Source organism: Canis lupus, chromosome 5 (assembly GCF_048164855.1).
Source record: "Canis lupus baileyi chromosome 5, mCanLup2.hap1, whole genome shotgun sequence".
In the NCBI taxonomy this organism is placed as follows: Eukaryota; Metazoa; Chordata; class Mammalia; order Carnivora; family Canidae; genus Canis; species Canis lupus.
Window position 1 is genome coordinate 18,825,614 of NC_132842.1, and position 17,814 is coordinate 18,843,427.

Genomic DNA, 17,814 nt, shown 5'->3' on the forward strand with positions numbered 1-17,814 from the left:
CACTATAAAAATTGAAATACATACAAGCATTGTTGATAGCTTTAGCAGCAGTATATCAAAATGATGTGTGTCTAAATCCATATGTCTAGTAATAAAACAGAAAATACAAAAAAAAAAAAACCCTACCAATTACCAGCCCCAAAACATTATCAACAATTTGGTCCGATCTACTTGGGCAGATTGGAGCCTGTAAAACTCAATAATGCTGGTTTCCATGTACAAAATATGCTTAAAAGTTAATCAGATGCCAAGAAACATAGCTTAAAATAATATATAAACTTTCATTACACACGATATAACAAAATTTCCTTTAATAAAGATTTTTTGTACATCAGATATTTACTGGGAAACAATTAAAATGTTATATTAAACATCTAGGTAATAAACTTTTACTATATATCTTTCAGATCATATACTTTCTATTCAAAATCTCTACATATTCTCGTGATGCTTGCAGTACTGGATCTTGATTTACATTTGATTCGTCAGTAGGTCCTAAAGGAGAAGATCTACAGAATCCTGATTCGCAATCACGAGCAACTGAAAAAGAGAAAGAATAATATTCTTTATCTGAAATACTTTGTAGTTAACTAGAAGTTAGTAAAAAAAGTTGGAATCTTCTGAGTGTTAAAAGGATGAAAAATATGTACATATAACTACAATATAAAATACAAGATTACTATTAAATCCAGTTTGCTCACGATTGCCCATTGAATTAATTACTACTGTGGATAAACACTAGAGCTTCTGGTTTTCTCATTACAAGATGAGATTGCAAGCTGATGACACAGTCCACCCCTGAACAATCATATACTATCAACTGAAAAATCAAACAGGCAATATCTAGAGTCAAATATACCATGACAGGTTTAAAACAAGACATTATAAGAAGGGACATCCTGGTTTTCTATCAATATTGTCTGCTTTTCGGTGGAGGGAATAGGAAGGCTGATACCTGAAAGATTACTCTCTGCAAAGCAGCAGAGTAGGGTAATGGCGACAGAGAAGGCTCACCAATGTGGCAAGAACCAAATTGATTTGGGTGCTTATATTCCATGCTAAGAAACCTGGAATTTTACCCAATGGCAAAACCAGTGGCTGGAGATTGAAATGTCACCTGTCAAGGGACAGCTATATGAACTATATAATTGCTTAACTAAGTATTACTAAGACAAGTCTGGTCTGTTTGGTCTTCTACCACTAGCAGAAACAAGAATTTGAGAACGCCCACATTTTCAGATTGACAGTTCCATAGCGATGGCACAAGTGAAGGAAGATTACAGCCAAAAGTGCTAACAGGCAAACAGGCTGCAGATGTTTAAAAAAGGTATGAAACACGATGACCAAATGAGGAATAAGTCTCTTATTCATTATGTTTATGTTTTGCATTTTTATTAGATATATCTAGACAAAATTTTAACAAGGGGAAGGGATGCCAGTTACTATTTGTGGTTTATTTCATAAATTAATGACCATCTAAATTCGTACATTTGGCAACATACCTTCTTTTAGATCTCTGATTATATTGTCTTTCCATTCCTGCAGCATCTGAAATAAGTTAAACGTTACTTACAACGTTCAAGTTAAACAAGAGACATTATTGTAGGAATTTTATTTTGCTTATGAAACGTGGTCTGGAAATGATACTTTTAGAGAGTAAAAGCTACAATTTGCTTAAATAGAAAGATAATCACATAAATAAAATAAATCCCTAGTTATTTTAATCTGGATAACTGAGAAGAAACCTATAATGCTGTTTAGAGGAGTCTAATAAAAAGTACAATTAATATTGATTAATCGAATATACAGAATTTCTGGAAGAAGAGGACGATGGTGGAGGAGTAGGAGACCCTAGTTTTGTCTGGTGTCTGGGATTCAGCTACATAGGTATCAAATCATTCTGAACACCTGTGGACTCAGACAGAGATCCAAGAAAAGAATTGTTGCAATTCTACAAATAGAACAGCGACTGCTTTCTGCAAGGTAGGAGGTGTGGAGAAATGAATCAGAGGCATGTATCAGAAGATTAAACCAGGGGGGCAGGGAGCCTCTGGAAGCCAGAAGGCAAGTCCTGGTAAGTGATATAGCAGCAGAGTGCACAACCAGAACTTTTAAGAGGTCTGTTCCAGTGAGGACATCCCTGTCTGAAAGATGCTCAGGTGGCAACGGGGGGCAGCATCCTAAGTGGGACGGACAGTGTGGTCTCAGGATCCCTGGGGGGGGGGGGGGGGCGGGGTCACAGAAGGAATGGGGGCAGCGCCTGAGTATGGTGGTTGCCAAGGCATTTGAGTGGGGAAGCCAGTTGCAATCAGTGAGCCCAGGAGTGGGCATTCAGCTCAGTGTTGCCATAAACCCCACACCGATGAACAGTCAGGTGACCACTTTCCAAGCAGGGGTCCAACAAGTGGCAAAACTGGGCAAGACCTCCTCCTTCCCCCTGGAGGCACAGTGTGAATGGGGGCTACAGGGGTCTGCAAAGTTTGGAAAATCGAAAGGGGGTCTGTGCTTGAGATAAAAATGCTTGGTCACAGGCTGGGTGAATACAGAGTGCAGACAGAAACCAGGGAGACACAGTAGGGAGTGAGATCTTTCAATTCCAGGGCTGGAAATTAGGAGGCCACCATTTTCATTCTCAACCTCTAAAGCTGCCCAGAAAGCCTTCAGGGAACAAAATCCACAGAGAGCAATCTGGAGCTGCTTACCTGGCCTGGCCCCCAGGCAAGGGTGCTGCAATCCCACCCTAAGCAAAGACACCTAAGAATCAGTGCAACAGGCCTCTCCCTCAGGAGGTCAGCAACAACATCCTGCTAAGACCAACTTTACTCATCATACAGAGCTGCAGAACTCCAGTGCTAGGGGCAAACAGTATATAGAACTCATGGCTATTTCTCATGACTCCTTAGTCTTTCTATTTTAATTTTCTTTTTGCTTTCAACCAATTTCTTCACTTATCAACTCTTACAATTTACCTTTTTACACTTGCATTCAATCCTTTCACTGCTCTTAATATTATTCCTGTATATATTGAAGTTTTTCTTTCTGTACCATTTCGGGAAGTAGTTCCTTCTAAGAAATAGACTAAAATACAACCAGAATCTACTATACTGCTCTATTCTCTTCATCTGTCTGATTATAATATTTTTAAAATCTATCTTAATTTTCATATTTACAGTTACATTCTATCCTTTCATTGCATTTAATTTTATTTTTGCATATAATGAAGTTTTTCATTCTTTACAATTTTGGGATGTAGTTTCTTCTAACAAACAGACCAAAATATACTTACGATATAGTATATTGCTCTGTTCTGTTCAACTGGCTGATAATATCATTTTTATTTTGACTTTTAATTTCCATTTTTACACTTACATCCTAGACTTTCCTTGTATTTAATTTTATTTTTGTATATATACAAGGTTTCCTCTTAACCATTTGGGGATGCAATTTCCTAACAAAAAGACCAAAATTCACATAGTATCGGTGTACTGCTCTGCTCTCTTGATCTCTCTAATTCTATTATCTCCTTTGTTAACCTTTAAATTGGCTTCGGGTCTCTTCTGATTTGTTTAGCATGTATTTATCTGGGGTCATTCTTGATATTTTTCTATTCTGTTCTCTCACTCATCTCTTCTTCTCTGGACAGAATGACAAGATGGAAAAACTCACCGCCACAAAGAGAACAAGAGGTAGTACTGACTGCCTGGAACCTAATCAGCATGGATAGAAGGAAGAGGCTGGAGCGAGAGTTCAGAATAATGACCATCAAGATAATAGCTGGGCTTAAAAGACACACAGAGGACACTAGAGAATGCCTTTCTGGAGAAATAAAACAACTGATATCTAATCAAGTTGAGATAAAAAAAGGGAAATCTTGGGATCCCTGGGTGGCGCAGCGGTTTGGCGCCTGCCTTTGGCCCAGGGCGCGGTCCTGGAGACCCGGGATCGAGTCCCACGTCGGGCTTCCGGTGCATGGAGCCTGCTTCTCCCTCTGCCTGTGTCTCTGCCCCTCTCTCTCTCTCTCTCTCTCTCTCTGTGACTATCATAAATAAATAAAAATTAAAAAAAAAAAAAAAAAGGGAAATCTTAGTGAGATGCAATAAAAAATGAAGGTTCTAACTGCTAGGATAAATGAGGCTTCACAGAGAAGTAGTGATATAGAAGACAAAACAATGGAGAATAAAGAAGCTGAGGAAAAGCAAGAGAAACAACCACTGGACGATGAGAGGAGAATTTGAGAGATGAGTCGTACCACACAGCAAAACAATGTTAGAATAATGGGGATCCCAGAAAAAGAGGGGAAGGAGGGGGCAGAAGGCATATTTGAGCAAATTATAGCAGAGATCTTCCCTCATCTGGGGAAAGAAACAGGCACTCAAGTGCCAGGAGGCACAGAGGACCTTCCTCAAAATCAATAAAAAACATGTCAATATCTCCATATAATAGCAAAGCTTGCAAATTTCAGACACAAAGAGAAAATCCTGAAAGCAGCTTGGAACATGAGGCCCTGAACCAAGAAGGAGAGAAATATTCAACTGGCAGCGGATCTATCCAAAGAGACCTAGCAGGCCAGAGAGAGCTGGCATGATATACTCAGGGTGCTCAATGAGAAGAATCTACAGCCAAGAATTTTATCCAGCAAGGCTCTCATTCAAAATACAAGGGGAGATAAAAAGCTTCCAGCACAAACAGAAACTAAAAGAATTTGTGATCACTAAAACAGCCTTGCAAGAAGTGGTAAAGGGGAAACTTTAAGCAAACAGAGAGCCCAAAAGTAACACAGACCAGAACATGGACTTTACACATAATACAATGGCACTACATTCATATCTTTCAATCATTACTCTGAATGTAAACAAGTCAAATGCCCCAACCAAAACACACAGGGTATGACAGTAGATAAAAAAAAGCAAGACCCATTGATATGCTCTCTGAAAGAGACTCATTTTAGACACAAAGACAACTTCACATTGAAGGTGAGGGAGTGGAAAACCATTTATCATACTAAAGGACATGAAAAAAAACTGGAGTGGCAATATTTATATCAAACAAATTGGATTTTGTTTTATTTTTTTAAGATTTTATTTATTTATTCATGAGAGACACACAGAGAGCGAAAGGCAGAGGCACAGGCAGCGGGAGAAGCAGGCTCCGTGCGGGGAGCCTGATGTGGGACTAGATCATGACCTGAGCCGAAGGCACATGCTCAACCACTGAGCCACCTGGTCATCCCACAAATTGGATTTTAAACCAAAGACTGAATTAAGAGAAGAAGAAACAACAACAAATGATGAAGAAACTCACTATGCCATAATTAAAGGGTCTATCCAAAAATAAAATTGGACAATGATAAGTTTTAATGTGTCTAAATTGGGAGCAGCCAACTATATAAACCAATTTTCTGTTAAGATTTCATTTATTTATTTATTTGACACACACAGAGAGAGAGAACACAGGCAGTGGCAGCAAGAAAGAGAGAAGCAGACTCCCCACTGAGCAGGCAGCCTGATCAGGGCTTGATCCCAGGACCTTGAGAACATGACCTGAGCTAAAGGCAGAGCCTTAACCGACTGAGCCACCCAGGCCACCTTATAAAGCAATTAATAACAAAAATAAAGGAACACATGGATAGTCATATAATAATAGTAGGTACTTTAACACAACACTCACTGTAATGGCCAGATCATATAAGCAGATGATCCACTAGGACGCAAGGGCTCTGAATGACACATTGCACAAAATGGACTTCACAGATAACTTCAGAGCACTCCATCCTATGACAACAGAATACACATTCTTCTCGGGTGCACATGGAACAAACATTCTGCACAACAGATCACATACTCAGTCACAAATCAGCTCTCAACTGGTACCAAAAGACTGGAATCATTCCCTGCATACTTTCAAACCACAATGCTTTGAAACTGGAACTCAATCTTGACAGGAAATTTGGAAAGAATTCAAATACACAGAGGATAAAGAATCCAACTGGGGCACTAAGGCACATTTTAAAACCTCATAGAAACAAATGAAAATGGAAACACAACTGCACAAAACATTTGGGATGCAGCAAAGGTCATCGAAAGAGGATAGTATATAGCAATGCAAGCCTTTCTCAAGAAATGAGAAAGGTCCTAAATACACAACCTAACCCTACACCTAAAGGAGCTGGAAAAGAACAGAATATTAAAGCCTAAAACCAGCAGGAGAAGAAAATTCATAAAGATCAGAGCAGAAATCAATGAAATAGAAACCAAAGGAACAGCAGAACACATCAATGAAGTCAGGAGCTGGTTCTTTGACAGAATTAATAAGATCGATAAACCCCTGGCCAGACATATCAAAAAGAGAACGGATCCAATAAATTAGGCAATCTAGAAGAAATGGACGCATTCCTGGAAAGCCACAAACTACCAAAACTGGAACAGGAAGAAACAGAAAACATGAACAGGCCAATAACCAGGGAGGAAATTGAAGCAGTCATCAAAAACCTCCCAAGACACAAGGGCCAGGGCCAGATGGCTTCCCAGGGGAATTCTATCAAACGTTTAAAGAAGAAACCATACCTATTCTACTAAAGCTGTTTGGAAAGATAGAAAGAGATGGAGTACTTCCAAATTTGTTCTATGAGGCCAGCATCACCTTAATTCCAAAACCAAAGACCCCACCAAAAAGGAGAATTACAGACCAATATCCCTGATGAACATGGATGCAAAAATTCTCAACAAAATACTAGCCAATTGGATCCAACAGTACATTAAGAAAATTATTCACCATGACCAAGTAGGATTTATCCCCAGGACACAAGGCTCGTTCAACACTCGTAAAACAATCAATGTGATTTATCATATCAGCAAGAGAAAAACCAAGAACCATATGATCCTCTCATTAGATGCAGAGAAAGCATTTGACAAAATACAGCATCCATTCCTGATCAAAACTCTTCAGAGTGTAGGGATAGAGGGAACATTCCTCGACATCTTAAAAGCCATCTATGAAAAGCCCACAGCAAATATCATTCTCAATGGGGAAGCACTGGGAGCCTTTCCCCTAAGATCAGGAACAAGACAGGGATGTCCACTCTCACCACTGCTATTCAAGATAGTACTGGAAGTCCTAGCCTCAGCAATCAGACAACGAAAAGACATTAAAGGCATTCAAATTGGCAAAGAAGAAGTCAAACTCTCCCTCTTTGCCGATGACATGATACTCTACATAGAAAACCCAAAAGCCTCCACCCCAAGATTGATAGAACTCATACAGCAATTTGGCAGCGTGGCAGGATACAAAATCAATGCCCGGAAATCAATGGCATTTCTATACACTAACAATGAGACTGAAGAAAGAGAAATTAAGGAGTCAATCCCATTTACAATTGCACCCAAAAGCATAAGATACCTAGGAATAAACCTAACCAAAGACGTAAAGGACCTATACCCTAAAAACTATAGATCACTTCTGAAAGAAATTGAGGAAGACACAAAGAGATGGAAAAATATTCCGTGCTCATGGATTGGCAGAATTAATATTGTGAAAATGTCAATGTTACCCAGGGTAATTTACACGTTTAATGCAATCCCTAACCAAATACCATGGACTTTCTTCAGAGAGCTACAACAAATTATTTTAAGATTTGTGTGGAATCAGAAAAGACCCCGAATAGCCAGGGGAATTTTAAAAAAGAAAACCATATCTGGGGAAATAAGATCATGAATGAAAGAAGACAGATCACGAGCAGCACCAGAGAAATACAGACAACTATAAGAACACATTCTGAGCAACTATATGCCAACAAAGTAAGCAATCTGGAAGAAATGGATCCCTTCCTATAAAAACTGAAACAGGAAGACACAGGAAACCTGAACAGACCCATAACCAGCAAGGAAATGGGAGCAGTCATCAAATATCTGCCAACAACCAAGAGTCCAGGACCAGGTGGCTTCCCAGGAGAATTCTACCACACATTCCAGGGAGAATTAATCTATTCTTCAGAGCTGTTTATAAAAATTAGTAATGGAAGGGAAACCTTCCAGTGTTCTCTGTGAGGCCAGCATTACTCTGATCGCAAAACCAGACCAAGACCCCACCCAAAAGGAGAATTACACTCCAATATCCCTGATGAACCTGGATGCCAAAATTCTCACCAAGACACTGGCTGGGAGGATTCAACAGTACATTAAAGGACGATTCACCATGTCCAAGTGGGTTTAATGCCTGGGCTGCAAGGGTGATTCGCCATCTGCAGATGAATCAATGTGATACACTACAGTAATAAACGAAAGGATAAGAACCATAGGATCCTCTCAAGAGATGCCGAAAAAGCAGTTGACAAAGTGCAACACCCTTTCCGGATCAATACTCTTCGCAGTGCGGGGAGGGGGGGGGGGAGCCTATCTCAATATCATAAAAGCCATCTACGAAAAGCCCACACCCGATGCCATTCTTAATGGGGAAAAACTGAGAGCTTTGCCGCTAAGGTCAGGAACACGACAGGGAAGTCCACTCTCTGGACAACCAGTGTTGTTCGACATAGCCTCAGCATTTAGACAACAAAAAGAAATAAAAAGGCGTCTGAATCAGAAAAGAACTCAAACTCTCACTTTTCTCAGAGGACATGATATCCTATGTGGAAAACCCAAAAGACTCCACCCCAACATTGCTAGGACCCTTTCCTGAATTCAGCAAAGCAGCAGGATAGGAAATCCATGCACAGAAATCAGTTGCATTTCTATACACTAACAATGAGATGGAAGAAAGAGAAACTGAGGAGTCGATTCCATTGACCATTGCACCAAACACCATAAGATGCCTAGGAATAAACCCACCCAGAGAGACAAAGGATCTGTACTCTGAAGATGACAGGACATTCTGGAAAGAAATTGAGAAAGGTGTAAAGAACTGGAAATACATTCCATGCTCATGGATTGAAAGAATTAAATATTGTTAAAATGTTTATGCTAGCTCCATCAATCTATATATTTAATGCAATCTCTATCAAAATACTACCAACTTCTTTTCATACAGCTTGAGTAAATAACGGTAAGATTTGTTTGGAACCTTAGAAGACCCCGAATAGCCAAACATATGTTGATAGAGGTAGCCATAGCTGGTGGTATTACAAGCCGGACTTCAAGCTCTATTGTAAAGCTGTGATCAACAAGACAGTATGGTACTGGCACAAAAGCAGACATGTCGATCAATGGCCCAGAAGAGAAAACCCAGAAGTGGACCCTCAACTCTATGGTCCACTCCTCTTCAACAATACTGGAAAGAAAACCCAATGGAGACAAAGTGGTCTCTTCAACAAATGGTGTGGGAAATCAGACCACCACATGTAGAAGAATAAAACTGGACCATTTTCTTATGCCATACACAAAAATAGAGTCAAAATGGATGAAACACCCAAATGTGAGATAGGAATCCATCAAAATCCTAGAGGAAAACACAGCCAGCAACCTCTGTGACCTCGGCTGCAGCAACTTCTTGCTAGAACATGTCACCAGATGCCAAAATGACCTACTGGGAATTCATCAAGATAAAAAGCTTTTGCTCAGCAAGGAAACAGTTGACAAAACCAAAAGACAACTGACAGAATGGGAGAAGGTGTTTGCAAATGCCTTATCAGATAAAAGGCTGGTATGCAAAGTCTATAAAGGGCTAATTAAAGTCAACACCCAAAGAAAGATAACCCAATGAAGAAATGGGAAGAAATGAAAGGACATGTCTCCAAAGAAGACATACATATGGCCAACAGACACATGAAAACATGCTCAACATAAGCTGGCACCAGAGAAATAGAAATCAAAACCACGGTGAGTTTCCCCCTCACTCCTTTCATAATGGCCAAAATGAGCAATTCTGGAAATGACGGATGTTGGCGGGAATGCAGAGAAAGGGGGATCCTCTTATGATGTTGGTGAGAATACAACCTGGTGCAGCTCCTCTGGAAATCAGTACCGGAGGTTCCTCAAAAAGTTGAAAAAGGAGCTACCTATGCAAAACCCAGCAATTGCGCTAGAAGGTATGAATCCCAAAGATCACTTTGGTCGGGATCCAAAGGGGCACCTGCACCCATATGTTTATACCAGTAATATCCTCAATAGCCAACCTGAGAGATATGGATGTTCTTTGAAAGAGGTATGCATAAAGAAGATGTGATGTAGATATAAATAAGTAATCATATTTATTTATTAGACAGAGAGAGAGAGGGAGGGAGAGAGAGAACAGAATATTACTCAGCCAATAAATAATTAAATCTTTGGACCTTTGGGTGGCTCGGCGGCTGAGAGTAGGCCTTTGGCTCCGGGCATGATATATATATCATAACATTATAAGCTAGTTAATTGAATTTAAATAAAAAATAGTAAAGAAACCAATGGAGCTAGGAATGTGAAATAAAAGAATATACATAACTTCTGAAGGATCCTATTGTTACAAAATTGTAAACAAGAGTCATTTTACACTTTAATAGTTTGTGATTTTCAGAAAAAGTGCCCTTTATGAGAGTTTAATCAGTTGTTTAATAAATTATTCCTCCGAATGAGCTTTCCACTTTTGCACTTTTAGAAAAACAAAATCTTAAGGTATGTTGTATGCTCTATTTTTCAGCACAGACTCTTAAATACATAAAACAATGGAAGTGGGACTACATAAAGTCATGTGGAATTTCTCCTGGTAATATTGAGTAAAACTATTTTGTTATCTATATGATGACTGATGTACTTCTTTTCATGTGAACACAGAGATTTCAGAAAATCTGCTTTAGGAAAGGAAAAAATATAAGCTAGCACCAGTTTTCCAACTTAGTTTCGCATTGATAAGTTTCTAGAATTAGAAACAAGGAAAAGAAATTTTAACTGTAACTTTGTTTCCTTTCTATGAATTAGGACCAATTTTTGAAACACCTGACTTACTATAGTTATTATCTACTTAATTATGAAATATTTAGGAATATTTCAGACTACAGTTGACCTTTGAGCAACACAGTGGTTAGGTGCACTTACCCCCGTGCAGTCAAAACTCTGTATAATTTCTGATTCTCCCAAAATTTAATTACTAATAGCCTACTGGTGATGGGAAGCCTTACCAATAACACAGTCCATTAACACATGGTTTGTACATTACATGTGTTATAGAATATATTCTTAAAATAAAGTAAGCTAGAGAAAAAAAGGTTATTGAGAAAAACATAAGAGAAAATACAGTACAACACAACAGCCAAGAAAGTCCATGTGTAGGCAAACTAGACCTGCAGCTTCAATTCCATGTTGGTCAAGGATCAAATGTGCATTACAAATATTCCCATCTAGAATGCTCTTATTTCTTATAAAAGGTATCCTCTCATTGAATTCCCAAAATAGGGTCTAAATACGGTACTAAGTGGTGCCTAGGTGGCCCAGTCACTTAAGTGCCTGCCTTCATTTCCTTAAGGAACGATCAAAGTAATATAATGATCTTTTCGCCAAAAGTCTTTTCCTAAATACTTGCTTCTGTGACCCTGGTTTATTTCCAGGTGAGAATTGAGTTAGATGGTAGAAATAGCTTGCAATCCATTAATAAAGAGAACATATTTGCAATTTTATTTATACTTTTCCATTTATCAAAAACATAAGAGGGTAAGAAAATTATACACATAAAAACAACGTATCAGCAAATTTTAATTCGAAGACTCATTAATTAGAAGGATTTTCTCATAACAGTTTGTTTCCAAACTACCAATCATAGAAATCTAAGGTTCCATTGGGGATACTGTAGGATTGAGGGACAAAAGTCTACAGCTGTAGTCTCATCTCTCTTTTAGCTACACAGCTCCACTGGTCTTGGTTTTGTATAATACAGTTTAATGCAAAAACAGAAACAAACAAAAAAACAAAACAAAACAAAAACAAATTAAGTTCCATTCTTTGAAAAAAATATTGTTTTCCAAAAAGTAGTCACTAATTTAGTCAAAGTCCCTAATTTTACATAAGAGACAAGAAGGCCTCAGAAAGATTGCAGTTTGCCTCAGGTCAAAAGACAAAAGAGTTGCAGGCCAGGAATGTGCTTTAGGTCCTTCTGAGCTGAGAGTTTTTATGCCAGTTACTTCATCATCTTCAGGAAAAATACCTACATTTTTAACTATAACTGACTGAAAATGAACACATAAAAGTTTGTCATGTGGCTCAATAACGACTAGGCATGAGGCACAAAACACCTTTCTTATTAAATTATAAATTTTAAAGTCTAAAGTGTAATTTAAATTATAAATTTTAATGTTTTATGAATAAAAATACAGCAATGGAAATGATCTTTACTCCTATTGGCAACAGTTAATAGACTGCATTTATAAGTACAAATTTTTTAAACCACAAGACACGGAACTTGAAGGAGAAAATCTTTAGTTGAACCAAAGAGGCTGAAATGGAGGAAACTCTTCCTGGAAAGAATTATTCTTTTCCTCCAGATAAAACTTAGTTTACCAAAATCAATCAACAAATGAGTTAAAAACAAAAACAAAAACAAATGAGTTATCTATGCTGTGGATTATTAAACACAAAACAGACTTCTCTTTACCACCTAGTATGCTCTGTCCAACCTCTCATCATTATAGAGTTGGTATGTACAAAAGACAGGACTAACTTTAATTTAAATCCAGTCAGAAGTTAGAGGTAAACCATCATTACCCACAAGTGGATTTATCTCTACCTCCCTCACAGCAGGAAGGGAGATTTGCCTAATGAGTGAATTGGGGAGAAGGCACTAGGCAGTGCTTAGGAGATTCCAAATCTCTTTTTTGAAAAGATGTGCTCAGCCACCTACCCCACCACAGCTCCAATGAGAGAAATGACCAGACAATACTTTGAAAAATGTTTCTTCTTGCTTGACTTTATAACTAACAATCATTGTTCAAAGCAACATATTTTGAAGAGGGAAAAGTTGGAAAGAACAATTTTAGAAACAAACAGAGAAAGTCAGACAAAACGAAGAGACAGAGGAGTATGTTCTAAATGAAAGAACAAGGCCACGAGATAGAACCTCAGAAAAACAACGAAATGAAACAGAGATAAGGAGTCAGCCTGATAAAGAGTTCAAAGTAATGGTCACAGAGATGCTCAGCAAACTTGGAAGAATGGACGGATTCAGTGAGAACTTCAACAAAGAGAAAATATACAAAAGAACCAATGAGGGCTGAAGAATACAATAACTGAAATGAAAAATACACCAGACACAATCGACAGCAGATTAAAAGATGTGAAGAACAGATCAGCAATCTGCAAGAAAGGGTAGTAAAAATCATCCAAGCTGAAAAGCAAAAAGAAGAAATAATTTGAAAATTTAGGGATCCCTGGATGGCGCAGCGGTTTGGCGCCTGCCTTTGGCCCAGGGCGTGATCCTGGAGACCCGGGATCGAATCCCACGTCGGGCTCCCAGTGCATGGAGTCTGCTTCTCCCTCTGCCTGTGTCTCTGCCTCTCTCTCTCTCTCTGTGACTATCATAAATAAATAAATGCCTTAAAAATTAAAAAAAAAAAAGAAAAATTAAGATACAGGGACCTCTGGAATAGCATCAAGTATAATAAAACTCACATTAGAGAGGTCCCAGAAAAAGAAGAGAGAAAAGGGTGAAGAACTTATTTGAAGAAAGAATACCTAAAAACTTCCCTAACCTGGGGAAGAAAACAGGCCTCCAGGCCCAGGAAGCATTGCCAGTCCCAAATAAAAGGAACCCAAAGAGTTTCACACCAAGACACATAATAACAAGTCAAAAATGAAAGAGAAAAGGAGAATCTTAAAAGCAGAAAAAAAAAAAAAAGAAAAGAAAGGAAAAGCAATTAGTTATATCAAAGCGAACCACTACAGGGATATCAGTGGATTTTTCAGCCGAAACTGTGGCATGCACTCTGGAAAACTGTGTGGAGGTTCCTCAAAGAGTTAAAAATAGACCTGCCCTAGACCCAGCAATTGCACTGCTGGGGATTTACCTCAAAGATACAGATGCAGTGAAACGGCAGGACACCTGCACCCCGATGTTTCTAGCGGCAATGTCCCCAATAGCCAAAGTGTGGAAGGAGCCTCGGTGCCCATCGAAAGATGAATGGATAAAGAAGATGTGGTCTATGTATACAATGGAATATTACTCAGCCATTAGAAATGACAAATACCCACCATTTGCTTCAACGTGGAGGGACCTCAAGGGTATTGTGCTGAGTGAAATAAGTCCATCGGAGAAGGACAGACATTATAATGGTCTCATTCATTTGGGGAATATAAAATTTAGTGAAAGGGAATAAAGGGAGAGAAAATGAGTGAAAATATCGCTGAGGGTGACAAAACATGAGAGACACCTAACTCTGGCAAATGAACAAGGTGTAGTGTAAGGGGAGGTGGGCGGGGGGTTGGGGTGACTGGGTGATAGGCACTGAGCGGGGCACTTGGGATGAGCACTGGGTGTTATGCTAAATGTTGGCAAATTGAACTCCAATAAAAATCGGAGAAGGACAAACATTATATGGTCTCATTCATTTGGGGAATATAAATAATAGTGAAAGGGAATGGAAGGGAAGGGAGAAGAAATGGGTAGGAAATATCAGAAAGGGAGACAGAACGTGAAGACTCCTAACTCTGGGAAATGAACTAGGGGTGGTGGAAGGGGAGGAGGGCAGGGGATGGGGGTGAATGGGTGATGGGCACTGAGGGGGGCACTTGATGGGATAGGCACTGGGTGTTATTCTGTATGTTGGTAAATTGAACACCAATAAAAAATAAATTTATCATATAAAAAGAAAGTTAAAAAAAAAGATAAGAAATTGTCGCATATTTTCCAAGTGCTAAGAGGAAAAAACCTAGGATATTTTTGGCAGGTTTATAATTCAGAACTGAAAGAAAAATAAAGAGTTTCCCACACAAAACTTAAAGAAGTTCATCACCACTAAATAGGTCTTATAAGAGATGTTAAAAGGACTTCTTTAATCAGAAAAGGCCAGGGTACCTGGAAGGCTGTCAGTGAAGAGTCTCCCAGGACCCTGGGATCAAGCTCTGCAAGGGACTCCCTGTTCCCTGCTCAGAGAGGAGCCTGCTTCTCCCTCTCCCTTGCCCCTCCCTCCCCTTCACTTGTGTTCTCACTCACTCTGCTCTCAAAGAAAGAAAGAAAGAAAGACCATAACTAGAAATAAGAAAATAATGAGACAGTTTTATCGTAAAAACAAACATACAGTAAAGGTAATAGACCAATCATTTTTATAAAGCCAGTATGAGGGTTACAAGACAAAAGGAATAATATCAATTATATCTACAGTAACTAGTTAAGGGATACACAAAATACAAAGGTGTAAACTATGACATCAAATTTATAAAACAAGGAGGGGCAAGATGGCGGAAGAGTAGGGTCCCCAAATCACCTGTCTCCACCAAATTACCTAGAAAACCTTCAAATTATCCTGAAAATCTATGAATTCGGCCTGAGAATTAAAGAGAGAACACCTGGAATCCTACAGTGAGAAGAGTTCGCGCTTCTATCAAGGTAGGAAGATGGGAAAAAAGAAATAAAGAAACAAAGGCCTCCAAGGGGGAGGGGCCCCGCGAGGAGCCGGGCTGAGGCCGGGGCGAGTGTCCCCAGGACAGGAGAGCCCCGTCCCGGGGAAGCAGGAGCTGCACCGACCTTCCCGGGCAGAAAGGGGTTCGTGGGGAGTTGGAGCAGGACCCAGAAGGGCGAGGATGCCCTCGGGCTCCCTGGGACAGTAACAGAGCAACTGCGCGCCCAGGAGAGTGCGCCGAGCTCCCTAAGGGCTGCAGCGCGCACGGCGGGACCCTGGCGGACCCGGAGCAGCTCGGAGGGGCTTGGGCAGAGGAAGAGGCTCCGTGCGGAGGGGGCTGCGCGATTCCAGGAGCAGCTGGGGGGGGGGGAGGCTCGGGCGGCGGCTCCGCGGAGGGGGTTGCGCGGCCCGGAGCGCGAATCCAACAGCTCAGGCCGGGAGCACAGGGCGCCGGGACACAGCCCAGGATCCGGCCTCCCCCGGAACAGGCAGAGGCCAGGAGGGCCCAGGACAGCAAGGACGCTCCTGCCCCAGCTGAGCAGATCAGCGGCCCCGCCCCGGAGCCTCCAGGCCCTGCAGACGGAGAGCTCCGGAGTTCCTGCGGGGGCTGATTCTAGGTTTCCAGAGCTGGCCCCGCCACTAGGGCTGTTGCTCCTGGGGCCTCACGGGGTAAACAACCCCCACTGAGCCCTGCACCAGGCAGGGGCACAGCAGCTCCCCCAACTGCTAACACCTGAAAATCATCACAGCAGGCCCCTCCCCCAGAAGACCAGCTAGACTGACTGACAACTTCCAGGGGAAGTCAAGGGACTTAAAGTACACAGAATCAGAAGATACTCCCCCGTGGTTCTTTTTTTTGTTTGTTTTTTTTTTGCTTTTTGATTTGTTTCCTTCCCCCACCCCCCTTTTTTCTCCTTTCTTTCTTTTTCTTTCTCTTTTTCTTCTTTTTTTTTTCGTTTTTTTTTTTGTTCCTTTTTTTCTCTTTCTCTTTTCTTTCCTTCTTTCTCTCCTCTCTTTGACTCCTTTTCCCAATACAACTTGCTTTTGGCCACTCTGCACTGAGAAAAATGACTAGAAGAAAAACCTCACCTCAAAAGAAAGAATCAGAAGCAGTCCTCTCTCCCACAGAGTTACAAAATCTGGATTACAATTCAATGTCAGAAAGCCAATTCAGAAGCACTATTATACAGCTACTGGTGGCTCTAGAAAAAAGCATAAAGGACTCAAGAGACTTCATGACTGCAGAATTTAGAGCTAATCAGGCAGAAATTAAAAATCAATTGAATGAGATGCAATCCAAACTAGAAGTCCTAACAACGAGGGTTAACGAGGTGGAAGAACGAGTGAGTGACATAGAAGACAAGTTGATAGCAAAGAGGGAAACTGAGGAAAAAAGAGACAAACAATTAAAAGACCATGAAGATAGATTAAGGGAAATAAACGACAGCTTGAGGAAGAAAAACCTACGTTTAATTGGTGTTCCTGAGGGTGCCGAAAGGGCCAGAGGGCCAGAATATGTATTTGAACAAATTCTAGCTGAAAACTTTCCTAATCTGGGAAGGGAAACAGGCATTCAGATCCAGGAAATAGAGAGATCCCCCCCTAAAATCAATAAAAACCGTTCAACACCTCGACATTTAATAGTGAAGCTTGCAAATTCCAAAGATAAAGAGAAGATCCTTAAAGCAGCAAGAGACAAGAAATCCCTGACTTTTATGGGGAGGAGTATTAGGGTAACAGCAGACCTCTCCAGAGACCTGCCAGGCCAGAAAGGGCTGGCAGGATATATTCAGGGTCCTAAATGAGAAGAACTTGCAACCAAGAATACTTTATCCAGCAAGGCTCTCATTCAAAATGGAAGGAGAGATAAAGAGCTTCCAAGACAGGCAGCAACTAAAAGAATATGTGACCTCCAAACCAGCTCTGCAAGAAATTTTAAGGAGGACTCTTAAAATTCCCCTTTAAGAAGAAGTTCAGTGGAACATTCCACAAAAACAAGGACTGAATAGTTATCATGATGACACTAAATTCATATCTCTCAATAGTAACTCTGAATGTGAATGGGCTTAATGACCCCATCAAAAGGCGCAGGGTTTCAGACTGGATAAAAAAGCAGGACCCATCGATTTGCTGTCTACAAGAGACTCATTTTAGACAGAAGGACACCTACAGCCTGAAAATAAAAGGTTGGAGAACCATTTAACATTCGAATGGTCCCCAAAAGAAAGCAGGGGTAGCCATCCTTATATCAGATAAACTAAAATTTACCCCAAAGACTGTAGTGAGAGATGAAGAGGGACACCATA

The 17,814-nt window shown here is 40.2% G+C and overlaps 1 protein-coding gene across 1 annotated transcript in view; it reads right to left on the reverse strand.

Annotated features, from left to right (window-relative positions):
• Nucleotides 1-296: 296 nt before the first annotated feature.
• The window catches only part of LOC140633288 (ankyrin repeat domain-containing protein 26-like), a 72,724-nt gene continuing 55,206 nt past the window's right edge, over nucleotides 297-17,814 (reverse strand). The window contains exons 13-14 of the mRNA XM_072825619.1: nucleotides 1,503-1,548; nucleotides 297-540 (exon numbers count right to left, since the gene is read on the reverse strand). Coding sequence (XP_072681720.1) covers nucleotides 404-540; nucleotides 1,503-1,548 — 183 coding nt within the window. The 3' untranslated portion in view covers nucleotides 297-403. The remainder of the gene's footprint in view (nucleotides 541-1,502; nucleotides 1,549-17,814) is intronic.